Here is a 27816-nt window from a genome sequence, read left to right on the forward strand (position 1 = left end):
AATGGCATATCTCATTTTTTATATAACAGGTTGTTTTTTAACTCATATCTCAGCAATAATTTCTCAATTTACAAAGCTTCGTAATTTTAAAATATTACTTCTAGCCTCCCATTCTTCAGTTTCCATAAGATGGTAATACTAATAATGATGGCATTTGTTAAGTGTCTTCTACGTGAGAAGCACTGTTCTAAGCATTAGGGGGGATACAAAGTGATCAGGTTGTCCCAGGTGGGGCTCACAATCTTAATCCCCATTTTACAGATGAGGTAACTGAGGCTCAGAGAAGTTAAGTGACTTGCCCAAGGTCACACAGCTAACAAATGGCGGAGCAGGGATTAGAAACCACGACCTCTGACTCCCAAGCCCGGGTTCTTTCCACTAAGCCACGCTGCTTTTCTAGATAGGATCACAAACCTAACAATTTAGTGAGCTAACTCTAAATCTACTGTTCTTGTCCCTCAAATGAAAAACGTATTCTGTAATCTGAAAAGCAGTTAATGAAATTCACTTTTAAAGGCAACTGTTTTCAATTCCATTCAAAAAATACATGTAAAGTAGAAGAGTAAAAACTTTTAATAGCAAATGCTGCTTTTAATGAAAATTTTGCGTGTAATACATTCTTTTTCAACCTGACATAAAACTAACCGTATAAAAATAATAAAAACAGCAAGAGCCTCTCTAGACTGTAAACTCCTTGTGGACTCGGATCATAACTACCCAAATCTATTGTACTGTACTTTTCCAAGCACTTTGTATAGCGCTCTGCAAATGGTAAGCAATCCATAAAAACCATTAATTGATCATTGATGAGACCAAGCCAAGCATATAGAAGATCTCTGAAGACACAGAAAAGCAACATGGTCTAGTGAAAAGAGCACAGGCAAAGATGTAAGAGGTCCTGAGTTCTAATCCCAGCTCTGCCACTTGTCTGCTGTGAGACCTTGGGCAAATCACTTAACTTCTCTGTGTCTCAGTCACCTTATATGTAAAATGGTGATTAAGACTGGGAGCCCCATGTGGGATATAATAAAATAATAATAATAATAATAATGGAATTTATTAAGCGCTTACTATGTGCAAAGCACTGTTCTAAGCGCTGGGGGGTTACAAGGTGATCAGGTTGTCCCACAGGGGGGCTCACAGTCAATCCCCATTTTACAGATGAGGGAACTGAGGCCCAGAGAAGTTAAGTGACTTGCCCAAGGTCACACAGCTGACAATTGGCAGAGCTGGGATTTGAACCCACGACCACTGACTCCAAAGCCTGTGCTCTTTCCACTGAGCCACGCTGCTTTGTCCAACCTGATTACCTTGTATCTACCCTAGCACTTTGTACAGTGCCTGACACCTAGTAAGCACTTGAAAAATACCATTAAAAAAAGGGATTGAATGTGTAGGTTGAATGACAGAGATAAACTGAGGATAATGCCAAGGTTACGATCTTGTGAGATAGGCAGGATAGTATCGTTGTCTACAGTTATGGGAAAGAAAGGAGGAAGACAGGGTTTGGGTGGGAAGATGAGAAGTTCTGCTTTAGATCTGCTAAATTTGAGGTGTCAGCAGGACATCCAGATAGGGATAACCTGAAGGCAGGAGGAAGTATGAGACTGCAGAGAAGCAGAGAGATCAGGATTGGAGAGGTAAATTTGCAAATTATAATAACAATGATGGTATCTGTTAAGCACTTACTATGTTTCATACATTGTTCTCAGGGCTGGAGCAGATGCAAACTAATCAGGATGGCACAGCCCATGTCACATACAGGGCTCACAGTCTTAATTCCCATTTTACAGATGAGAGAACTGAGGCACAGAGAAGTTAAGTGACTTTCCCAAGGTCACACAGCAGACAAGTGGTGGAGCAGGATTAGAACCCAGATCCTTCTGACTCCCAGGCCCGTGGTTGTACAGAGATGGCAGTTGAAACCATGGGAGCAAATAATGAGATTATTCCAAATATGTTCTGGGACTAAGTACATTAATCCTAGGAACCTTTAGTATACCCATATCTTACTACTAAAAGCAGTTTGGCTTAGTGGAAAGAGAACGGGCTTGGGAGTCAGAGGTTGTGGTTTCTAATCCCAGCTCTGCTACTTGTCTGCTGTGTGACTTTGGCCAAGTCACTTAACTTCTCTGTGCCCCAGTTCCTTCATCTGTAAAATGGGGATGAAGACTCTGAGCCCCCCGTGGGACAGCCTGATCACCTTCTAACCTCCCCAGCGCTTAGAACAGTGCTTTTCCCATAGTAAGCACTTAACAAATACCATTATTATTATAATTATTGTTATTATTACCCCAGTGCTTAGAACAGTGCTTGGCATGTAGTAAGCGCTTAACAAATACCATCATCATTATTTCATGTTCATATCCACTTCTTCTTTGTCCTCTCAGTAAATTATCTCAGTATCTGTCTTTCCTGCTAGAATGTAAGTGCTTTGAAGGCAGAGACCATTTTTACCAGTCAATCAATGGCATTTATTGAGCACTTACTATATGTGGAGAACTGTACTAAGAGCTTGGGAGAATACAACAGAGTTAGCAGGCATGTTCCCTGCCCACAACAAGCTTACAGTCTACCGGGGGAGGTGTCTACTAATTATATTGTATCTTCTAGACACCCTTCAGAGTAATTGCTCAATAAATAATTTTTCCTTCAGAGGCTATACTTTATGTAGGTTACAATATTACTCAGAGAGAAACATAGCATGAATACTCATTTTAGTGTATCAGCTGCTTTGCTTTCTAGTTTATCACCAATATTTAGTTCAATTTTAATTTAATGATGGAAATACCATATTCCAAATAGCATTCATAATCCACCTTGATTTTCCATTTTTTGTTGGTGGACAGATTCTAAGTTCAAGGCTCACGTTGAATTTAACAGAAATTGATTTAGTGTCTTAAGCTCAATTTTTAAAACTAGCATTTATTTCAAATTTATCATACAGAATGGGATCCAAATTTCTATTCATTACTCTAAATTAATATGACTGAATCAGTACTGAATTAACAGGGAAGAGGAGATATCTTTACATAAACAGCATTTGAATGGTTTGGAGAACAAAGCAATATGAATATGTTATGAAACTGCATAACAACTATAGAATCTATAACAGATCATAATAATTTGTAATTGTTCCAAACCTTTTCTATAAAATAGTTTCATAATTCCATGCAGGGATTTTAAATATAGTTTAAAAAGCTGGGTTTTTAACTTAGATAACCTTTTCAAAATTAATAAAACAAATTTGTCCCCAGGGAGAAAAAAAATTTTCATATGTGGTCCCTGCTTCCCATATCTTTATGTACGTAAATAATGATCTTGTATTTAATTTGCATATTAAACTCCTCAGAAGTCATAGAATGCTTACACAGTATTATAGACGCTAAAGATTACATTAAACCCATTGATCAATCAATCAAGTGTATTTATTGAGCATTTATTGAGAACACTATACTAAGTGCTTAGAAGAGCACAATACAACAGAATTAGCAGACACATTCCCTGCTCACCACGAGATTATAGTCTTGATGAAACTAAACTTGGGTGCGCTAGAATTCAAAGTGAATTATTAAAAGAGATAGACTAAAAATAGAAGGGAATTATAAAAGAAAAATTCAGGGAAATGAAGTTAGGGAAGAAAATTCAATGAATACACACTGCAAAGAATAGTACCAAAAAATAGTAGGGTATAACTGCAGTTTTAAGTTGCCAACATTGTTAGAAAGCTCAGGGTCGATCTGTTCTAAATTGAGTCACTTGCCATCTGATCACAGTGATCTCCAGAAACTCCTGTAACTCCTCTTATCTCTTACCCCGGCTTCTCAGGGACAAAGGAATGAAGATAAATAATTGATTTTATTAATGCTTGGACTATTAATGATTTAAACATTGACCATTTGCTGGTTAATTTTTTAATATAGTTCATCTCTGATGATTATGAGATACTCATTCCTAGACTTCATTCTCAACCCTAAATTGTGTACATAGGCAGCTCGAGGCACTGTGAAGAGCAAACGTGACAGTACTCTGAGAAGCAGAGTGGAAAGAGCATGGTCCTGGAAGTCAGAAGACCTGGGTTTTAATCCCGGTTACACTACTTTCATTCATTCATTCAATAGTATTTATTGAGCGCTTACTGTGTGCAGAGTACTAAGCACTTGGGAAGTACAAGTTGGCAACATATAGAGATGGTCCCTACCCAACAGTGGGCCCACAGTCTAGAAGGGGGAGACAGACAACAAAACAAAACATAATAACAAAATAAAATAAATAGAATAAATAAGTACAAAATAAATAAATAGAGTAATAAATACGCACAAACATATATACATATATACAGGTGCTGTGGGGAGGGGAAGGAGGTAAGGTGGGGGGGATGGGGAGGGGGAGGAGGGGGAGAGGAAGGAAGGGGCTCAGTCTGGGAAGGCCTCCTGGAGGAGGTGAGCTCTCAGTAGGGCCCCGAAGGGAGGAAGAGAGCTAGCTTGGCGGATGGGCAGAGGGAGGGCATTCCAGGCAAGGGGGATAATGTGGGCCGGGGGTCGACGGTGGGACAGGCGAGAACAAGGCACGGTGAGGAGATTAGTGGCAGAGGAGCGGAGGGTGCGGGCTGGGCTGTAGTAGGAGAGAAGGGAGGTGAGGTAGGAGGGGGCGAGGTGATGGAAAGCCTTGAAGCCCAGGGTGAGGAGTTTCTGCCTGATGCGTAGGTTGATTGGTAGCCACTGGAGATTTTTGAGGAGGGGAGTAACATGCCCAGACCGTTTCTGGACAGAGACAATCCAGGCAGCAGCGTGAAGTATGGATTAAAATGGGGAGAGACAGGACGATGGGAGATCAGAGAGGAGGCTGATGCAGTAATCCAGACGGGATAGGATGAGAGCTTGAATGAGCAGGGTAGCGGTTAGGATGGAGAGGAAAGGGCGGACCTTGGCAATGTTGCGGAGGTGAGACCGGCAGGTTTTGGTGACGGATTGGATGTGAGGGGTGAACGAGAAAGCGGAGTCGAGGATGACACCAAGGTTGCGGGCTTGTGAGACGGGAAGGATGGTAGTGCTGTCAACAGTGATGGGAAAGTCAGGGAGTGGGCAGAGTTTGGGAGGGAAAACAAGGAGTTCAGTCTTGGACATGTTGAATTTTAGGCGGCGGGCAGACATCCAGATGGAGATGTCCTGAAGGCAGGAAGAGGTGCCAGCCTGGAGGTAGGGAGAGAGAGCAGGGGCAGAGATGTAGATTGCCTGTTTGACCTTGGGTAAATCACCTAACTTCTCTGTGCCTCAGTTTCCTCATCTACAAAATGGGGATTCAAAATCTGTTCTCCCTTCTACTTAGCCTGTGAGCCCTGATTACCCTGTATATTTCTCAGTGCTTAGAAGAATGCTTTGCGTGTAGTAAGCACTTAAGAAATACCAGAGTATTTGTTTTTTTTTTACAAGGAACGGCTTTTGTATTTACACAGTGTGGTAAGGACTCTCAGGACTTTTTTCAGCCACACAGGCATCCATAGATGAATTTTACCATGTGTGATGTCCTTTTCAGTTATGTCTGAATACAGCTCTATACAGACATAAAGCTCCAAATTATTTTTGCAGGTATGTTTCAGGGGGAATACTAACCACCCTGGGACAAAGAGCTAGAGAGTACACTACTGTCTGTACATTATCAGGCCTTTTCAACACTACACCCACAACACCCACATGTACAAGGTTTGAAAAATTCAGACAGCAGTATCAACTTTAAACATGAAAGACAGTTCTGTCTTATTCTCTCTCTTTTTCTCTCTGTCAATCTCTTTCTCTTTATCTCTCCTCCTATTTTGTACAAACATATGTATATATTTGTTAAATTAGCTTTTAAAGGGTTTGTTATCTACAAGAATAACTGCCTCTTGAATACTTCACCTGGCATCTAAGTATACAGTTCAATTTAAAGACCATAAACGTCTAGTTAACATCAAATGGAAGAATGTGTTATGTTAACCATTTGAATTATGATTTCTAAATCAAAACACAGTACCATTTTTAAATTTAGCAAAGAGTTGTTTCCCCAGAAATTAGAGTCCAAATAAAAAATGTATTAAATAACAAAGATATTTTCTTTATAGAAATACATCAATCACGTAGAAACTAGTAATCCCTATGCATTTTTTACAGTGCGAGCCCTATATCCATAAGTACCGAACAAATGAATATAATTTTCATAAACACTGCCCTTTCAAAAGTGTTCCTCTGTTAGGTTTATCTACACATATGTCAATATTTTCCAAAGAAAACATGTTGTAGATAGTAGTTCACTGCTACTAATTGGTATATGTTTTTCTTTATAAAGTGAAAACCCTAACCTTTTCCTTGACAGATGTCTGGGTAAAATGCCACATAACATTTGAGAGCTTATCTATGCTCTTTACTGTTACGTCTATGTCATAGCATAGGCACATATAAATGTAGAAGTTCATGAAAACAAAACTTTGGCCTAATTTGTTGCTTTTGAGTAAACACTTAAATCAATTCAAAGTAATTTAAAACTGTTTAAAAGTGTTAATCAAATAATTCCAAACTGAAGATCCATATATCTGTACTCAAAAAAAGCATTTCATAGTGATATTATCAAAATGGAGGTACAGATTGCAGAATGGTCACCGTATTAGGAATTATAAGTGAGTCCAGTAATTGTCTCTTCTGGCACAAGATATGTGGTTAAAAGAGGATCACTCTGTGGGCAGGAAATATGTCTGCCAACTCAGTTACATTGTACTCTCTCAAGTTCTTAGTATAGTGTTCAGCACACAGTATGCACCCAATCAACACGATTGATAAATAAATTATGGATATGTACATAAATGCTGAGGGGCTTAGGCTCGGATGTTTAGGCCATTAGTTTGCTTTTTTAAACTAGTTCATTTTTTAATTGACTTATCTGGCATAATGGTTTATCTCTCCCAAATTATCTGAATACTTGCCTGTCCATTTCTTGTTTGGAGGTTTTGTAGTAGAGCTATCCTATTTGGGGTTTTGTGAACTATCCTCAGTGTATTGTCCTACATCTTATTTGTATAAGTTGTTGTGCAGCAAAGTCAACTTTACCACCCTCCCTTTCCATTCCTTTCTTCTGACCCTACTATGCTTGTCATATCGAGAAGCCCTTCACCTCCAACTAAATACCTGTCCATATTTCAAAAGTATGAAGGAGTGAGACCTCTACTTTGCAGTAGATATGTTGCCCATAGTAAGCTTCAGATAAGTGAAATTTTAATTTCCCCTGATTCTCATGAGGTTCACATGTGTTGCAACAGTTATATATTGACACGTTATACACCAAAAAAAGGAAGGGGTAGCCAATAATACATTTAATTCATAGGGCCAGCTTATTGTGCAGATGTGACTGACACACCAACAAGCAGTACCTTCTACTGTGTCCAGACCTGTCTTGTGGGATGTGAATTTCCAGATGCCTCTGCTAAGGGACAACTATTCTTCCTGATTATTGCACTCTAAGCTGACCTGTCTGAAACTGTTGCTTTCCATTAATTCTGCTCTGCTCCTTCACCATGTTTTTTTCAGATTGCATTTTATGAGAAGCAGCATGGCTCAGTGGAAAGAGCACGGGCTTTGGAGTCAGAGGTCATGGATTCAAATCCTGGCTCTGCCAATTGTCAGCTGTGTGACTTCGGGCAAGTCACTTCACTTCTCTGGGCCTCAGTTCCCTCATCTGTAAAATGGGGATTAAGACCGTGAGCCCCCAGTGGGACAACTGGATCACTCCGTAACCTCCCCAATACTTAGAACAGTGCTTTGCACATAGTAAGTGCTTAATAAATGCCATTATTATTATTATTATTATTATTATTATGTCTTTAAAATGTTTATTTCTACCTTCCCTACTTGCATGAGTCTCATTTCAGAAATGGCAAAGAAAGTACCAGTTCTTTTTAACAAATCCAGTGTTGATTTACTTTTATCTAAATCGTCATGTGCTTCAGAAATAGTTGTTTTTTTACAAATGACATACAGAATGAATGATACCCAAATACCAAACATAAAGCCATTCTTTATTGTGGCTTGGGACTTTTGGGTGGGGAAACATGTGTTTACCCATCCTGTGGGCAGGGAATGTGTCTGTCATCTTGTTATATTGTATTTTCCTAAGTGTTCAGTACAGTGCTGTGCACACAGTAGGTGCTCAATAAATACAAATGACTGTCTGTTCCCTATGATAATAATAATAATAATAGTGGTATTTGTTAAACACTTACTATGTACCACACACTGTTTTAAGCTCTGGGGTAAATACAAGGCAATCAGGTTGAATCCAGTCCCTGTCTCACATGGGACTCACAGTCTAAAATCCCCATTTTACAGATAAGGGAACTGAGGCCCAGAGAAGTTAAGGGACTTGTCCAAGGTCACAAGGTAGACACGTGGTGGAGTCGGGACTAGATACCATGTCATCAGACTCCCAGGCCTGTGCTGTTTCCTCTAGGCCACTACAGGGATCGTGCCAGGCATATGGAGTAACAAAATGACATCCTATAGGAGTTTATCTGTACCTGGAATCTTTCCTTTGGTGGGGATGATGGAGTGCGGGGGCGGTATTCATTCATTCATTCACTCAATCATATTTATTGAGCGATTACTGTGTGCAGAGCACTGTACTAAGTGCTTGGGAAGTACAAGTTGGAAACATATAGAGACAGTCCCTAATAATAATAATAATAATAATAATAATAATAATAATAATAATAATGGCATTTATTAAGTGCTTACTATGTGCAAAGCACTGTTCTAAGCGCTGGGGAGGTTACAAGGTTATCAGGTTGTCCCACATGGGGCTCACAGTCTTAATCCCCATTTTACCGATGAGGTAACTGAGGCGCAGAGAAGTGAAGTGACTTGCCCAAAGTCACACAGCTGACAATTGGCAGAGCCGGGATTTGAACCCATGACCTCTGACTCCAAAGCCCGGGCTCTTTTCCACTGAGCCACGCTGCTTCTCTACCCTACCCAAGGGCGGGCTCACAGTCTAGAAGGGGGAGATAGACAACGAAACAAAACATATTAACAAAATAAAATAAATAGAATAGTAAATATGTACAGGTAAAATAAATAGAGTAATAAATCTGTACAAACATATATAGAGGTGCTGTGGGGATGGGAAGGAGGTAGGGCGGGGGGATGCGGAGGGGGAAAGGAAGGAGGGCGCTCAGTCTGGGAAGGCCTCCTGGAGGAGATGAGTTCTCAGTAGGGCTTTGAAGGGAGGAAGAGAGCTAGCTTGGCAGATGTGCAGAGGGAGGGCATTCCAGGCTACGGGGAGGACGTGGGCTGGGGGTCGACAGTGGAATGGGCGAGAACGAGGCACAGTGAGGAGGTGAGTGGAAGAGGAGCAAAGAGTGCGGGCTGGGCTGCAGAAGGAGAGGAGGGAGGTGAGGTAGGAGGGGGCGAGGTGATGGAGAGCCCTGTATATATGTATATATGCTTGTACATATTTATTACTCTATTTATTTATTTATTTATTTTACTTGTTCATATCTATTCTATTCTATTTATTTTATTTTGTTAGTATGTTTGGTTTTGTTCTCTGTCTCCCCCTTTTAGACTGTGAGCCCACTGATGGGTAGGGACTGTCTCTATATGTTGCCAACTTGTACTTCCCAAGCACTTAGTACAGTGCTCTGCACACAGTAAGAGCTCAATAAATATGATTGATTGATTGATTGAAGCCAAGAGTGAGGAGTCTTTGCCTGATGCATAGGTTGATTGGTAGCCACTGGAGATGTTTGAGGAGGGGAGTAACATGCCCAGAGCGTTTCTGCACAAAGATGATCTGGGCAGCAGCGTAAAGTATAGACTGAAGTGGGGAGAGACAGGAGGATGGGAGATCAGAGAGGAGGCTGATGCAGTAACCCAGTCGGGAGAGGATGAGAGATTGAACCAGCAGGGTAGCGGTTTGGATGGAGAGGAAAGGGCGGATCTTGGCGATGTTGCAGAGGTGAGAGAGGCAGTTTTGGTGACGGATTGGATATGAGGGGTGAATGAGAGAGCAGAGTCGAGGATGACACCAAGGTTGCAGGCTTGTGAGACGGGAAGGATGGTAGTTCCATCAACAGTGATGGGAAAGTCAGGGAGAGGGCAGGGTTTGGGAGGGAAGATAAGGAGTTCAGTCTTGGACATATTGAGTTTTAGATGGTGGGCAGACATCCAGATGGAGATGTCTTGAAGGCAGGAGGAGACACAAGCCTGAAGGGAGGGAGAGAGAGCAGGGGCAGAGATGTAGATTTGGGTGTCATCAGCGTAGAGGTGATAGTTGAAGCCGTGGGAGCGAATGAGTTCACAAAGGGAGTGAGTGTAGATAGAGAACAGAAGGGGACCAAGAACTGACCCTTGAGGAACCCCTACAGTAAGAGGATGGGAGGGGGAGGAGGAGCCCGCAAAGGAGACTGAGAATGAATGGCCAGAGAGGTAAGAGGAGAACCGGGACAGGATGGAGGAGAAGGGGGTGGTCCACAATGTCCAAGGCAGCTGAGAGGTTGAGGAGGATTAGGATAGAGTAGGAGCCGTTGGATTTGGTAAGCAGGATGTCATTGGTGACCTTGAGAGGGCAGTTTTGGTGGAATGTAGGGGACGGAAGCCAGATTGGAAGGGGTTGAGGAGAGAATTGGCATTGGGTGCTGATTCTCTCCCCCTCAACAACTGATTCCTTCTAACTTGCCCTTCCAGAGCCACTGTGGAGCTCACCCCAGGAGCTCAGACACAGGTGACAGCAACCCGCTCTGAGGTTGCACCCTGCTTGTTTGTCAAATTGACAAAACTCAGGAATTGCAAGCTCATATGCAATTTTTACATTCACAGTAATATAACTTCTTGTCTCTAAAATTCTCATAGTGACTGAAGAACACATCCTGATCCTGGTTATTGTAACACATTTTCTAAAATGCAGTTTCTTTAGTTTGGATACATGTCTACAGATTAATTGTGTATACTGTATCGAAAACACAATTGCTTAATTTTCCCATGAAAATTAAATGCGTAAATTGAATGCATAGATCAAAGTATTATTACAAAGCACCCCTTTTTAAAAAAAATTATTCTCTGTATCTGGTTTCATATATAGGTACATATAACACATGGGGTGGGGGGCTTGGGTGCCCCCTATTTGATCTTCCTTCACTGAGTTGAAAGGGGTTAATTTAAGCCACTGAAATGAGTCACAGCCTCTGATTGATTGGTTCCTGCCAACATGAGCTGTGTCCTTTGATTAATTCCTGCCAACAGTTATCTGCCAAGTGGTAAGGCGTCGGTCTCGTAAACCGAAGATCGCAGGTTCGAACCCCGTCCATGCCTAACGTGCAAACTAATTGGGAAAATTTTAAGCGCTTAGTATAGTGCTCTGTACACAGTAAGCGCTCAATAAATACGATTGAATGAATGAATGATCAACTGCAAGATGGTCGGTGGATGATGAATCCCCCACCAAACCATCCTTATTACCCATTCCAGGTAACAGTCTACTTGTTTTGTTTTGTTGTCCGTCTCCCTGCTTCTAGACTGTGAGACCGTTGTTGGGTAGGGATTGTCTCTATTTGTTGCCAAATTGTATTTTCCAAGTGCTTAGTACAGTGCTCTGCACACAGTAAGCGCTCAATAAATACAATTGAATGAATGAACGAATGAATGAGGGCAGGAAGGGGGAGAGAACAAAAGAGGCAGAGCTGTCCCTAGTGTTTAAAGGATCAGAAGATGACACTGCTGAGGGTGAGATATGGTTCTTCTGCATTAGTGTGGCTGTAAAGAGTTATGTACAAATATAATCCATTCTGTACTGTGTTCCCCAAATGACAGTCCTCGCCACACTGATATAATTGCTAGTAGTAGCACTTGATGCTGTTTTCACAAATGCCACATAGAATCACAATTTTCCTGAAGACTGCTTAATGAGAGGCACCCTGATTACTGATAATAAATGTGTTTCAGAGGCACAGTTCTAAAACTGAGCCCTCATAAGTGTAAATTTCTATTCTCTGTTGTTATGAGGGCTACTGAATTTGTTGTCTCACCAATCTTATTTTCTTCTACAAAATCTCACATTTCCATATGTCAAAGAGAAAAGAAACATTTGGCACAATATGCTACACTGGCCGCCTGGAAAAATTGTGAAGAACGAAGTATCATGGTTTAGATATTACAAACCTTATCCTAATGAAGTGTTCTATTTATTTAATTGCATTATCTTAACGTATCTATCATTGTGTTTGCTGATTGTGGATAGGATTTTCATAAGATCCAGCCAAGTGCTTTATGATTTCCAAAGCAGATGAAAAACCTAATGTGAAATCCATACTCACGAATATTATCAAAGCCCAATTATACAAGAATGACTCAAAGTATATTTTTGACAATATGCCACTTTTATTTGAAAAATTAAAAGTTCTACACAACTCTGAGTCATTTAATAATCTCATTAGTAAGGTAATAAGTACATTTTAAGTACAAGGAGTACAATAAGTACATGGAGAAGCAGCGTGGCTCAGTGGCAAGAGCCCGGGCTTTGGAGTCAGAGGTCATGGGTTCACATCCCGGCTCCGCCACTTGTCAGCTGGGTGACTCTGGGCGAGTCACTTACCTTCTCTGTGCCTCAGTTATCTCATCTGTAAAATGGGGATGAAGACTGTGAGCCCCACGTGGGACAACCCGATTACCTTGTATCTACCCCAGCGCTTAGAACAGTGCTTGGCGCATAGTAAGTGCTTAATAAATGCCATTATTATTATTATTATTTTAAAATGTATTTCCTTTCATTGGAATGTGCCGTTTCTTGTGTAGTACACTAGCGTTTTAATAGTAGTCAACTACCAATGGACTGTGATAGTTGTGAGACAAGATATAAAAACAGCGTGTTTATCTGAAAAGGGGGAATTGGATATGTAATTTCCTAAGAGAGATCTGGTTGCCGATCCTGAAAGATACTAATGGTAATGAGAGTAACCCAGTGAATTTCTAGGCGCCAATTTTCGTCGGGGAGGGGGACGGGTGTTCTCCGTACTTACTGTGTATTATCTCATTTATCATCATGATAAATAAAGATACATTCTCATGAGGTCTTTAGATGATGTAATAGGCACATCGACTCTTGTGCATACTACTGGACACAGCTTTTTATATGCCAGACTGTCTATCCTGTGGCTTTGGCTTTACTTGGAACAAAGCCTCTCAGTGACACAGCTCTTTCAAACATTGAGCCAGGTCATCCCTGCAATGACTCTGGGGGAAGAGTGCCACCTACTGAATCACATTTCCTGGGTGTACCTTTTAGTTCTTAGCTTTAGTAGTGGCCACCCTTGTTTACCTGAAAAAAGACCACAGCCGAACCACACTGAGCTGAGCGTGATACCAGAAACTGTATTGTCACAGTTGTCAGATTCAACAGTTTGGGGATCCACAAATGTAATCCTGAGAATTAAATGTGTCTGAAACCTGCTTACTTACTTTTTTTTTTGGTAATACAATGATTAGAAACAAATGCAATGTTAAATACACTTTCAGATCAGACACCACCGCCCGGAAAATGCATAACTGAATGCTATAAAATGGCCCACAAGGGGGAGGTAGAGTGTAACTTGTTGTTGGGTCATTTGTCAGTCAGTCAATCTTATTTATTGAGCGTTTTAACTTGTGCATTTGTGTTAAGGAACATGGTGTTGCATTGTTGTCTGGGCTGAAATTTCCCAGAAAGATTTGTAGAGCTCAAGATTTCACTCAGACTTTCTCCCTCTCTCTCTCTCCATTCATTCATCCATTCATTCATTCAATCATATATATGTACACACTTCTCTCTCTCAATTTGTCTCACTATACCTCATCCACACATGACTCTGAGCCATGATATTGCCCTGCATATCACTTCAAATTCTGATTTCAATAAGAAAAGCAAAATACATTTAAATCTTGAAATAGGTGCACAGAATAGGCTCACAGTACTTCATACTTGAAATTACACTGACTTGTGCTTTGTTTTGGGAGGTAGATGAAAGGAAGGTGTCCTTCAACGTTGACATTTAAGGGGTAAGTTAATTTTTACAGGGTTTGTTGGCTTCCTTAGTCATAATTATGCCCAGCATTAAGTACAGTGCTTTGAGGCTTGGGTACTTGTACTAGTAATAATGGGGAGGAGGTAGCAAGCTAAGAATAAAGTCCCTTTAGAACCTTGGAATACGGAGTTGGTGAAACTGGATTTTGGAAGCGGTGTGGTTTAGTGACTAAAGCAAAGGCCTGCGAGTCAGAAAACCTGGGTTCTAATCCCAGCTCTGCTACTTGCATGCCCTGTGATCTTGGTTAAGATGCCTAATTTACCCATGCCTCAGTTTCCTCAATTGTTTTCTCTCCTACTTTACTGTGAGCTCTATATGGGACGGGGCCTGCATCCAGCCTGATTAATGTATATCTACTCCAGATCTTGGGACAGTAATTGAAACAAATACCATTACAAAAAATGAGTGGGCTGATTTGTTGGACTTGATGTGCAAGAGAAAAAAAATGAAAATTGGATCCCCCATGCATGACCATACTTCTAGACATTCCTGTCATTTAAAAATGTAATTGCATGTGATGATGGTTGCAGTATGGCTACTGCTCAACCAAGTAGTCCTTATGGATTGAGATCCATTTAAAACATGAACAAAACATTGAATATGCTTCCATCAGGTGGAAGTAAAAATCAACAATCCCCATAGTTTTCTGAATTTTTGTGCACATCAAAACATAATAAAACCATGGTATTGTATGTCAGACCTATGATCCACCTAACTCAATATTCTTTCCCTGTAATGACACAAAAACATATTTTTAATTAACAGGCAATGGCTCCCCTCTTTGACACCCAATGTATGGTTTGGTATATCCCTTCTAACACTGTTAATTGTCCCATCAAACAACTTACTCTGAAATTATTATCAGTACTTAAACAGAAAAGGAACTGTTATATATTTTAAAAAACTGGCATCAAATAACCTTTAAATGGGAAAACATTGTACTTCAAATGAACTTGAAAACAGAACAAAGCTAATTTGTGAAGTATATTTTTATGTTGCTGAAATACCTGTGGGACTATTGGTAAAAAATGAAAATATATATGAAATGAAGACACTTCCTAGGCCAAGATACTTCTCAGCGATCGTTGGTCAGATAGTCAAACAGCATAACATACTAAAAGGAACATGCTAAAAATTATGCTTTCACCTGCAGCTCTTCATTTTAGTGTCTGGTGGTGGTGATAATAATTGCATTATTTAATTTAATATCCTACATTAAAAACAGACATTACTTGCTCTTTAAAGGAAAAATTTTAAGACACTAGCAAGGAGTTTAAGTTGCTCTTGAAATTCTCCTTAGACAATCAGGAGATGTTACTAACAAAACTGTTTTCAAGGGGAAGGAAGTATGCTTTCAAACGTTCTAAGCAATGTCCCTTTCTTTTCCCTTTCTTCTAATTTCTCTTTATCCCCCTTATATGTGAGTGAGAGCATAATTTCAGTGAAATGTATGATAGTCCTATAGTGTTAATGAATAACAATATCACCCGCACATTTTTAAGGGGGTAAAAAGTGTAGATAGCGTTTGAACTGGTTAAGGCTTCAATAATGACCACTTAAATTCGAGTTAGGTAGCGTACCAACAGAAGTTATCAGAAAAAAAATACCTCAAGGGAAAATGAAAGATTTTGTTTGAATAGCTGGAGATGTCAAGAGAAAGAAATGCATCTCCTCCTCGAACCACAGCGAAGGTAAAAGGCCTTCTGTTAAAATTGGGGGGAGGGGGACGAGGGGAGGACGAAGGAAAGGTCCTGTATCTCACTATTTCATCCTTCGGCTATAAAAATGGTCATAAATAGTAAATAGACAATAAATATCATACGTTCTTCAGCTTGCCTCAATTCATTCAGTAGATGCCCCCTTCTATCATACTGCCTGTTCAATGCACTAGAGGGAGTCAGAATGTAACTGCAATGAGAGGGGTTTTTTTTTTTTGTGTGTGTGTGTGTGTTTTAACTATTATTCACGGTACACGTGCCTTCTACATCCTATAGGATTTACCCTCTCTGGATTAGTGTAATGTCCTGTGGGATTTACCCTCTCTGGACTAGTGTAATGTGTCACGGTTATTTCAATCACCTACATACCTTGGGTATGTGGTAAGACATGGAGCTCATGGGAGTGGCTTTAAATAGGTGTTACCTGGTTTTCTTTGAGCATACGATTCTTTTTAATAATGGGTTTTTGTTTAAGAAAACAATGAGTCTTACCATGCACTCCTCACAGTCTAAAACTTAACTGATTCTGCAAATCACATAGGCACGTTTTACGTGATGCACTCCCACAAGTGCGTTGGAATGCTTGCTTCACGTTGCAAACCACTTAGGTCTTTCATAGCCCGATATACTGGGGGGTTTTTTTGTGTGGTTTTTTTTTTTTTTTTTTTACAACCGAGCCTTGGTTTCCCAATGATTAGCAGCAGGGCCGTTCTGAATACAAAAAAGGTCTTGGCGTTTGAGATCTGTCTGAAAGAGCTGTGATTTGAATGAACACAGCCAGGAGAAACTCTAAACTGACTGACACTGTATTTATAGAAACAGGAAACCCAGGCTGAATAACTGTGGTCACACTGGTTCGGGGGGAGCAACAACTCCTTTTTCCTGAATCCTTAAGACACCACTTCTATAATAATTTTCAGAATTTTCTTGCAGTGGCTCTAGATGTGATTCTTTGTACGTTCAATGACTCATGTTACGTCCTTGTACAGTCTTCATTACCGATTTATAAATGGAAGCTAAACTCTAGGAATAGAAACCAACACTTCAGTCATCAAAACTTACCTTTTTCTTCCAATACTTTGGTTTTCTTTGTGCTCTAGTCCTTTTTCCAGGGAGACACCGAATCCCCAAAGCAGAAGTTTTCTCAGAAGGCTTTGGAGAGCGACGATCCATTCCTTTTGCTTCAGTACCAAGTCCGAATGCAAACGGTGCTTTAAAAAAAAAAATTTAAGAAATTTCTGTTCTAGACCTCTAGTAGAAGGCACCTCCAGTGAAATCTCCTTTTTCTTTTCCTATTTGCAGAACGTAATGCAGTGAAAATATAGGGGAAACTGCGGGCTTTCAGCCAAAAGTTATTTAGCCCTCCTAAAATGCTGGTTTAGATTACGTTGGGAAACTTTTTCATTGAAGTTGGGCAGAGGGGCAAAGCTATTTTAAAAAACACCCTCAGAAAAAAAAAAAGCCCAGACTAAAATGGGAGTAACAGAGGGGCGTTGGCCCTTGAACATTTCAAACGTTTCATGGTATGGTGTTTGTATCGGTCATGAGTGTGTCCCTTTAAAGGAGAGAGGTATTTTGAAATTCGGGTGCGTTGGCTAATCCATCACGGTAGTTGTACTTTTAAAAATCTAAAATGATTCTGTAATCAAATCAGTTGTCTTTTCCTGCATAGATACCTGTGGACAGCCTCACGTCCCCGAGGTTTGAGGAAGTTGCCCATCTATTTCTGTGACATTCTCGCATCGTACATGATTGCACTCACACATGCAGATACGCAAATACACACCACACACACCCACACCCACACCCACACAGAGCTGTATCGTAGACAGATCGTTCCACGCTGAGGAGACACCTGAACTGCGCATAAGGAGATGTGAAGTCCAGATACCTATTAGGATCCGGAATGTACTGCATCGATTCAGACCTCACAAGGGTTCGGTTTCCCGTGCGCGTGACCCAGAGAAAATTAAATTGCCATCTAACTTTCCCCCTCCCCTCATCGGGCAGTGGAAGCCCATGGGGAAAGCCTTCTGTACGAATGTTAAAGAGGCCGGAGAGACGCTGCAGGACAGAAACGGGACGCTGCGGTTTACAAGCCCTTCTCACATCGTTAGGCTCCCATCTAACTGATCTAATCAATGACACCGAAGCGTTGGGGATTCTAGCCCCGCCCCCCCGAGCCCCACGGCGGCTTTCCATTGGACGCCGCTGTCGGAGGCAGGTTCCCGTCCTCCGCGATGATTGGCTGGCGGGGAATCAGTATCAATGTTTAAGCAGCGGCGTGAGGTGAATAGAGGCAGTCAGCGAGAGGCAACCGGGTGGGAGAGAGCGAAGGGGCCGGCAGCCCAGCAAATGCAGCAGCGGCAAGCTCTTCCAACTGTTGAATTGTGTTCTTACATTTTCCTCTCCTCCATCGACCCCCGGCTGGTCTGGGGGATGGATTTACTTCCTCGGAAAACGGCACATCCTTTGCGTACCGCCGGTTGATCGTGGGGAATGCCCGTTTGAAAGAGGCCACCCGCCACGGAGAGGGAGGAACAAATACCCCTCTACAACAGATTGCCGAATTAATTATGCACACCGGGTATGGACTTGGTGAATAGAGGACATTAGAGAGAGAGAGAGAGAGAGAAAAAAAAAAAAACAACCCAGAACAAAGATTCGGAACTAAGAGGTGAAATTTCTGGAGTCCTGTCTTTTTTTTCGCCTTCCCCTAAAATCAAACACATCTCGGGGTGTCACGCGTAGCGCCGAAGATTAAAAAAGCAATCCCACCCGGCAAAGCGGACGCCTCCTCGGTGGCTGTGGATAACAACCTTGTTTTCCTGATTCTCAGTCTCCACGAGAAAGAGGTATAGTAAAAAGTGCAGCTGGATTCGACAACCCCCTCCCCATGTCTTTTTTTCCCCCTTTTTTTCCTTCTTTCCTTCAAAACGTGAATCTGATTTTTCCTGCTAGAGTGAGTCAGAGAAGCGTTAGGAAGAAGCTGCAACTAATGTGTGTGAAGGGAGGAACATGAGGCGATAGTGAATGTGATTTGTTCCGCTGGATCTGACTCATCGAGCAGATTGGAACACCTGCATTTCTGGATGTGTCATTCACTTATTTCGGGCTGTTTTAAGAACCTGAAATTTCCAAAAAAAAAGAGACAGTATATGCTTATACCTAATATTCACTCAGAAGGTAAATCATCCTGGGTAAACGCCTCAGGCTTGGCTGCTAGGACTGCTTCTACTCCCCATACCAAGATGCTCGGAAAGACTGAGCTTGAGACTGCAGAATGCATCACACCAAACATTAATTTATTTGTTTCATCCATCCCATTCCTACCAAAAAAAGCCCATTCTTTAATCGCTTAAGACATTTCCCACTTGTATTCATCGCCGAGGTTTTTTTTTTTCTCAATGAAGAGGACTGGGAGGCAGTGCCATTGGAAGGAGATGCTGAATAGAAAGAAAAGAGAGGCACTTAACAGCGGATCCTTGTGAATGCAGAGACTGTTTTCCCTTTTAGCAAGAGCCAGGGAGAGTGTGGTGTGTCTGTGTGTGAGTACTGTCGGGTTTTTTTTTTTCCTTTTTTTTAAAATAAGAAATCTGATCATTCAGCCACGGGTTGCCTGTTGATTTCCTTTCTGCTTTTTCTGGTGAGAAAAGCAAATTGGAATTAAAATGTATGGAGAAAAGTGCTGAGGATGTGGTGGTGGTGGCGGCGGCTACTGGTCTGTTTTAAAGACACCTAAGAGTGTGCGGCCGATTGAACGCAGACCGTGTGAGTGTTAATGTGTGTAGGGTGTGTGTGTGTGTGCGCGCGCGAGTCTGTACGTGTGTGTGTGTGTGTGTGTCTGAGGCGATTTGAGAGGAAACTGTTATTTTCTCTTTTGCTTCGCTCCCAGGCTGCCGATCAGATTGTGGGTGTCCTCGTTTCGGGGCGCATTTTCCAAGGAGGAGAGGGAGGCAGCCGATAGAGGGTGGAAACCGCAAATCCGGTCCCTAGTTGTTTGCGCTGCATTTTTGTCCTTCCCTGAGGTTGCTTTGGAAAGGAAAGCGAGGAAAACGGATGGTAGCGAGCAGCTCGCCTCAGCCGCAAGCAGTGCAAGATTAGATCTCTAAAATGCAGCAAAACAGGGGCTGAAAATCAGCGACCTCGCGGTGCAGTGAGACATTTCCCCTGTACACAGGGAGAGCTCTCCAGAATGCATCCGTGGCTCTCTTCCCCGTCCCTCGTCCCCATCAGTCTCAGCCCAGGAGATGAGTAACAAGTGAGGATTTCACTCTACAAGCCTGCTCGGAGACACACCTCCCCCACGCCACCCGGCCTCCCCGCCCCTCCGCCCTCCCTCCCCTCTATCTTTAATAGTATTTCGGCGACGGCGTGTGCGAGTGGCTTTCCAGCCCACTGGTGGGGAAGAGAGACATCCTTGGATTAAGGGGAAGGGGGAAAGAAAAAAGGAATCCACGATCATCCCACCGGGATACGATTTTATTCTTCTGGGTCTCCTCCTCCTGGTTGAAGTTTGTGCAGTCTGAAGCGGTGGGGATTTTCCCTTCTCTCTCTCTCTCTGTCTCATCCCCATCTCTCCCTCTCTCTATCAATCTGTCTAGAGGGAGGCGGCGAGCTTAGCTAGATCCCCGGCTTCTGAAGCTGCTTTCTCATTCGGTGATGGACCTCTGAGCCGCGGTCCATTTGCTGCTTCTCTCTCTCTCTCTCTCTCTGTGTGTGCAGATGCTGAAGAAGATCAACAGGTTCGAGGAACTTGGGGAGACGGAAGAAGACGGGAAGGGAGGGAGCAGCTAGAGCGAGGCGGGCGGCCGCCCCCCTCCACACACACACAGGGACATCATCAGTCGTGCTTATTGAGCGCTTACGGTGTGCAGAGCACTGTACTGAGCGCTTGGATTTACACACACACACACACACACACACACACACACACACACACACGGACACACCCGGAGATCGGGCTCAACAGCCGGCCTTCGCGGGCTCCCCCGCAGCCGTCGGAGGGGCCGCACACTTCAATCAATCTTATTTATTGAGCGCCTACTGTGTGCAGAGCACTGTACTAAGCGCTTGGGAAGTACAAATTGGCAACATATAGAGACAGTCCCTACCCAACAGTGGGTTCACGGTCACACTTGGACCGACAGAGAGAGAGAGAGAGGGAGCCCCAGCCCGTCCCCCCGGGATGTACCCGTCGCTGTGGTGCTGCTTCTTGCTGTGGGCCCCGGCCCTGACGCTGAAGAACCTCAACTACTCGGTGCCGGAGGAGCAGGGCCCGGGCACGGTGATCGGCGACATCGGCAGGGATGCCCGTCTGCAGCCGGCGGCGGCGGCCGTCGGGGGGGCGTCGGGCCGCGGCCGTCCGGGCAGCTACCGGGTCCTGGAGAACTCGGCCCCGCACCTGCTGGACGTGGACGGCGAGAGCGGGCTCCTGTACACCAAGCAGCGCATCGACCGCGAGGCCCTGTGCCGCCGCAGCGCCAGGTGCCAGCTGTCCCTGGAGGTGTTCGCCCACGAGCGGGAGATCTGCATGATCAAGGTGGAGATCGAGGACGTGAACGACAACGCGCCCGCCTTCCCCTCGGAGCGGATGGACGTGGACATCTCGGAGAACGCGGCCCCCGGCACCCGGTTCCCCCTGAGCGGGGCCCGCGACCCCGACGCCGGCCCCAACGGGCTGCGCACCTACCGGCTCAGCCGCGACGACCGCGGCCTCTTCGGCCTCGACGTCAAGGCCCGCGGCGACGGCACCAAGTCCCCGGAGCTGGTGATCCAGAAGGCGCTGGACCGCGAGGAGCAGAGCCGCCACACGCTGCTGCTGACGGCCCTCGACGGCGGCGACCCGCCGCGCTCGGCCACGGCGCTGATCGACGTGAAGGTTGTACAGATTTATTACTCTATTTGTTTTGCTTGGACATTTCTATCCTGTTGATCTTGTCGGTATGTTTGGTTTGGTTCTCCGTCTCCCCCTTCTAGACTGTGAGCCCACTGTTGGGTAGGGACTGTCTCTATGTGTTGCCAATCTGTCGGGTAGGGACTGTCTCTACGTGTTGCCAATCTGTCGGGTAGGGACTGTCTCTACGTGTTGCCAATTTGTCGGGTAGGGACTGTCTCTATGTGTTGCCAATCTGTCGGGTAGGGACTGTCTCTACATGTTGCCAATCTGTCGGGTAGGGACTGTCTCTACGTGTTGCCAATCTGTCGGGTAGGGACTGTCTCTGTGTGTTGCCAATGTGTCGGGTAGGGACTGTCTCTATGTGTTGCCAATTTGTACATCCCAAGCGCTCAGTACGGTGCTCTGCACCTAGTAAGCGCTCAAGGAATACGATTGACTGATTGATTGATTGATTGATTGAAGGTGATCGACTCCAACGACAACAGCCCCGTGTTCGAGGCGCCGGCCTACCTGGTGGAGCTGCCGGAGGACGCGCCCCCGGGCACCGAGGTCATCGACCTCAACGCCACGGACGCCGACGAGGGGCCCAACGGCGAGGTGGTCTACTCCTTCGGCGGCTACGCGGCCGAGCGGGCCCGGGACCTGTTCTCCATCGACCCCAAGAGCGGGCTGATCCGGGTCAAGGGCGGGCTGGACTACGAGGAGGGCGGGCTGGTGGAGATCGACGTGCAGGCCCGGGACCTGGGGCCCAACCCCATCCCGGCCCACTGCAAGGTGGCCGTCCGCCTGCTGGACCGCAACGACAACGCCCCGTCCATCGGCTTCGTCTCGGTGCGCCAGGGGGCCCTGAGCGAGGCCGCCCCGCCGGGCACCGTCATCGCCCTGGTGCGGGTCACCGACCGCGACTCGGGCCGCAACGGCCAGCTGCAGTGTCGCGTCCTGGGAGGTGGAGGTGGAGCAGGTGGAGCAGGTGGAGCAGGAGGAGCAGGTGGCGGAGGGGCAGGAGCGGCGGGAGGAGCGGGAGCAGCCGTCGGGGGACTAGGCCCCAACTCCGCCTCCGCCGTCCCCTTCAAGCTGGAGGAGAACTACGACAACTTCTACACCGTGGTGACGGACCGGCCCCTGGACCGCGAGGCCCAGGACGAGTACAACGTGACCATCGTGGCCCGCGACGGCGGCTCCCCGCCGCTGGACTCGGCCAAGTCGTTCTCCGTGCGGATCCTGGACGAGAACGACAACCCGCCGCGCTTCACCAAGGGCCTGTACGTGCTGCAGGTGCCCGAGAACAACATCCCCGGCGAGTACCTGGGCTCCGTGCTGGCGCAGGACCCGGACCTGGGCCAGAACGGCACCGTGTCCTACTCCATCCTGCCGTCGCGGGTGGGGGACGTGTCCATCTACACCTACGTGTCGGTCAACCCCACCAACGGGGCCATCTACGCGCTGCGCTCCTTCAACTACGAGCAGACCCGGGCCTTCGAGTTCGGGGTGCTGGCCAAGGACTCGGGGGCCCCGGCGCACCTGGAGAGCAACGCCACGGTGCGGGTGGCCGTGCTGGACGTCAACGACAACGCGCCCGTCATCGTGCTGCCCGCCCTGCTCAACGACACGGCCGAGCTGCGGGTGCCCCGCCGCGCCGGCCGGGGCTACCTGGTGGCCACCGTGCGGGCCCTGGACGGCGACGGGGGCGACAGCGGCCGGCTCACCTACGAGATCGTCGACGGCGACGACGACCGCCTGTTCCGGATGGACGCGGACAGCGGCGAGCTGCGCACCGCCCGCCCCTTCGGGGAGGACGGGCCGGCCTCCGCCGACCTGGTGGTCAGGGTCAGCGACCACGGGCGGCCCTCCCTGTCGGCCGTGGCCCGGCTGCTCATCCGCACCTCGTCCTCCTCCTCGTCCTCCTCCTCGTCCTCCTCCTCCTCGTCCTCGTCGGCCGCCGCCGCGGACCCCCCTCCCGAAGGGGAGCCCCGCTCCCCGGACGGCGAGCCCCGCCGCTGGGACGTGTCCCTGCCCCTCATCGCCACCCTGGGCGCCGTGTCCCTCCTGCTCCTGGCCGCCATGGTCACCATCGCCGTCAAGTGCCGGCGCCAGAACAAGGACATCCGCACCTACAACTGCCGCGTCGCCGAGTACGGACACCCGCAGATGGGGGGCGGCGGGGGCGGCGGCGGGGGCGGCAACAAGGGCAAGAAGAAGCTCAGCAAGAACGACATCATGCTGGTGCCCAGCGAGGGGGAGGAGCGCGGCGCCCTCAACGTCATGAACGTGGTCAGCGGGCCCTCCCTGCCCGCCTCGCCCATGTACTTCGACTACCAGACCCGCCTGCCCCTCAGCTCCCCCCGCTCCGAGCTCATGTACCTCAAACCCGCCTCCAACAGCCTCACCGTCCCGCAGGGACACGGGGGCGGCGGCGGCGGCGGCGGCGGTTGCCATGCCAACGGCCCCGGACAGGGTACCAACGCCGCCGACACCCCCGCCACCAGGATGTCCGTGATTCAGGTAGGACGCTGGCGGCGCGACCCCCGGCCCACGTCCTCCCCCGGGCCCGGAATGCCTTCCCTCTGCCCCTCCGCCAAGCTAGCTCTCTTCCTCCCTTCAAGGCCCTGCTGAGAGCTCACCTCCTCCAGGAGGCCTTCCCAGACTGAGCCCCTTCCTTCCTCTCCCCCTCGTCCCCCTCTCCATCCCCCCGTCTTACCTCCTTCCCTTCCCCACAGCACCTGTATGTATGTATATATGGTTGTACATATTTATTACTCTATTTATTTTACTTGTACATTTCTATCCTACTTATTTTATTTTGTTGGTATGTTTGGTTCTGTTCTCTGTCTCCCCCTTTTAGACTGTGAGCCCACTGTTGGGTAGGGACTGTCTCCATGTGATGCCAATTTGTACTTCCCAAGCGCTTAGTACAGTGCTCTGCACATAGTAAGCGCTCAATAAATACGATTGATTGATTGATTGACCCTTCCTCTCCATCCCCCCCCCCCGTCTTACCTCCTTCCCTTCCCCGCAGCACCTGTATGTATGTTTGTACGTATTTAGTACCATATCTATTTATTTTATTAGTCTGGTTTTGTTCTCCGCCTCCCCCTTTAAGACTGTGAGCCCGCCGTTGGGTAGGGACCGTCTCTAGATGTCGCCGGCTTGGACTTCCCCAGCGCTCAGTACAGTGATCTGCGAGCGGTAAGCGCTCAATAAATGCGGTTGATGATGATTTGTTAAGCGCTTACTATGTGCAGAGCACTGTTCTCAGCGCCGGGGGGGATACAGGGTGATCGAGCTGCCCCACGTGGGGCTCACAGTCTTAACCCCCGTTTTACAGATGAGGGAACTGAGGCTCAGAGCGGTTAAGTGACTTGCCCGAGGTCACACAGCGGACATGTGGGGGAGTCGGGATTCGAACCCATGACCTCTGACTCCAAAGCCCGGGCTCTTTCCACTGAGCCACGCCGCTTCCCAAGCGCTTAGTACAGTGCTCTGCACACAGTAAGCGCTCGATAAGTACGATTGATTGATTGAGGGAGGGAGGGAGGCCCGGATCACCGGGCCCCGCCGGGCGGTGCTTTCCCCATCTGACGTTGGACACTCTCTCGCTTTCTTCCTCACCCCGTATCCCTCCCCTTGACAGACTCCCGAATTCATTATTTCATTTTGTTAGTATGTTTGGTTTTGTTCTCTGTCTCCCCCTTTTAGACCGTGAGCCCACTGTTGGGTAGGGACTGTCTCTACATGTTGCCAACTTGTACTTCCCAAGCGCTTAGTACAGTGCTCTGCGCACAATAAGCGCTCAATAAATACGATTGATTGATTGATCTGTGGCAAGAGCCCGCGCTTGGGAGTCGGAGGTCAAGGTTCTAATCCTGGCTCCGCCGCTTGTCAGCTGGGTAGATTTTTGGCGGGTCACTCCCCTGGGCCTCAGTTCCCTCATCTGGGAAATGGGGATGAAGACCGTGAGCCCCACGTGGGGCAACCTGATCACCTTGTATCCCCCCCCCCCCCACCACCACCAGCGCTTAGAACGGTGCTTCCAACATAGTAAGCGCTTAATAAATACCATAATAATAATAATAATAATAATAATAATAATAGTAATAGCATTTATTAAGTGCTTACTATGTGCAAAGCACCGTTCTAAGCGCTGGGGACGTTACAAGGTGATCAGGTTGTTGTCCCACTGGGAGCTCACAGTCGTAATCCCCATTTTACAGATGAGGGAACTGAGGCCCAGAGAAGTGAAGTGACTTGCCCAAAGTCACACAGCTGACAGTTGGCGGAGCTGGGATTTGAACCCATGACCTCTGACTCCAAAGCCCGGGCTCTTTCCAGTGAGCCACGCTATCTGTTGTGGTTTTTTTTTTTTCTCTTTAGCCAATTAGGTCGGATTAGCCTTTTCTCTTCCCCTTTTTATGCCACCAGGATGGAAACTGACGGCAAGTGAGCTGCGAGATTTAGAAGTTATCGTGAAGCAAAAAAAACACAAAACAAAACCCCCAAAACGAAACAAAAGACCTGTCAGACTTCCCTAGCCCGAATCAGTGGTTTTCACGGACTAAGCGCCGTTCTGTCAAAGCACATTAAAAAGAGAAAACCCACACACGCTTGGAGGTCATGTCATCAGCAGTTCGAGCTGCAAGAGAAGCCATTAGGACAGTTTTATTCTTTCCAACTGCTGCTGTGCTCAGAAGCAACTTGCAAAAGTTTGGGTGAATACCAGCCCTGAGTAATGACTCTCAGCCGAAGCGAAACGGTCTGTTTTTGTCTGGGCCTGTGCCGGGCTTTTCTGAGTCAGGGGTGGGTAGCAGCAGTGACAGATTTTGTAAGCCCCATTTTGCGTTCCCTGATCATGGAATGCACCTGTAAGCACTTGCGCTCTAAGCTCTTGATGTCACAAAAGGAAAATGGGAATCCATGGACGTTAACAGCTGCTGTAGTTTCATCCAGACGGCATTTTTTAAGTTTGCAGCTCGATTTCATAGAATTGAAGCTTAGAGCAAGAGGCTAGCGTCCAGCACAGGCAGAATTCCAGGCATTGATCGTGCTCACTACAGTGCTCTGCCCACAGTGAGCGCCCGGTAAATATGATCACCCATTGATCCAGTGTAGGCGGGCGGCTTGGTAACTTCAGAAAATGAGTTCCTCTTGGACGTCATCATTTCTCAACCTTCATAGGTTGGGTCTCAGACATGATTTTTTTTTCTGCGTTGGGTCAATCTGTTGTTTACGGTTGGTTTAGGTGAGCAGTAGATGAGCACTTAACAAATACCATTATTATTATTATTATTAGGGGAAAAAGTGACTGTAAAAAAGGGGTCACGTCCGGAAGGTGCTTAGATTAGGACAAATTGAAAACACTTTGATGTAGAATTCTCGTTTAAGAAGATGAGCCATTTTTAATACGCTTTAAAAAAAATTCCTGTTATATTGCATTAATCAAAAAAGTTAACTTCTTTGGCAAGTGACGAGTGTTTAACAAGGACTCCAAACTTTTACTCCCACCATGTAATGTCTGGATAAATCAGCGTAATGCACGCGCTGACGCTACTGAACGGTAAATCATCAACTGTAGCTTTAAACCCCAGTGGTTTCAAGTCATTTTTGCAGTGTTTATTTGATGATATCAATCGAGATTTTTTTTAAGATCTGCATAAAGCAAGATGAGGAAAGTCATTCATTCAGTCGTATTGAGCGCTTCCTGTGGGCCGGATGCACCGTACTAAGTGCCTGTTCCTTTAAAAATGAATTGAGTGGTTTCTGTGGTGAGAGTAAAAGCTTAGTTTATGATATGATCTATCTAGAGAGATACCTAGCTACTCTGCTTATAACTTTTTGTTTGTTTGTCCCCCTCAAAATCACCCATCGTTAAATTTTTGAGTACAGTTTCTGTGCTTAGAAACAGGAAGAGTATATTTCTGTCAGGTCTCCCTGAATCTTTGTTTCCAGGGTAAATGAAATCTAGAAGATAAATGCGTATACCTAAGCTTCTCTTCGAATTTAATCAGGGTAAATGCAGAGCCATGGTGCGAGATCGGTAAATGAACCTCACGCCCTAATAGAATAACCCGAGGAAGTTTAACGCGTATTGAGAATTGATTTAGAGGAGGTCAGTTTTGTCATTTTCA

At 45.9% G+C, this 27816-nt stretch overlaps 1 protein-coding gene across 1 annotated transcript in view; it reads left to right on the forward strand.

The window, feature by feature from the left end:
• Positions 1-20970: 20970 nt before the first annotated feature.
• Positions 20971-27816, forward strand: part of PCDH17 (protocadherin 17) — a 154160-nt gene continuing 147314 nt past the window's right edge. The window contains exons 1-2 of the mRNA XM_038768348.1: positions 20971-21676; positions 22157-24196. Of these exons, the coding sequence (XP_038624276.1) occupies positions 20984-21676; positions 22157-24196 (2733 nt within the window). The 5' untranslated portion in view covers positions 20971-20983. The remainder of the gene's footprint in view (positions 21677-22156; positions 24197-27816) is intronic.

This window comes from Tachyglossus aculeatus, chromosome 2, assembly GCF_015852505.1.
Source record: "Tachyglossus aculeatus isolate mTacAcu1 chromosome 2, mTacAcu1.pri, whole genome shotgun sequence".
NCBI classification, from domain to species: Eukaryota; Metazoa; Chordata; class Mammalia; order Monotremata; family Tachyglossidae; genus Tachyglossus; species Tachyglossus aculeatus.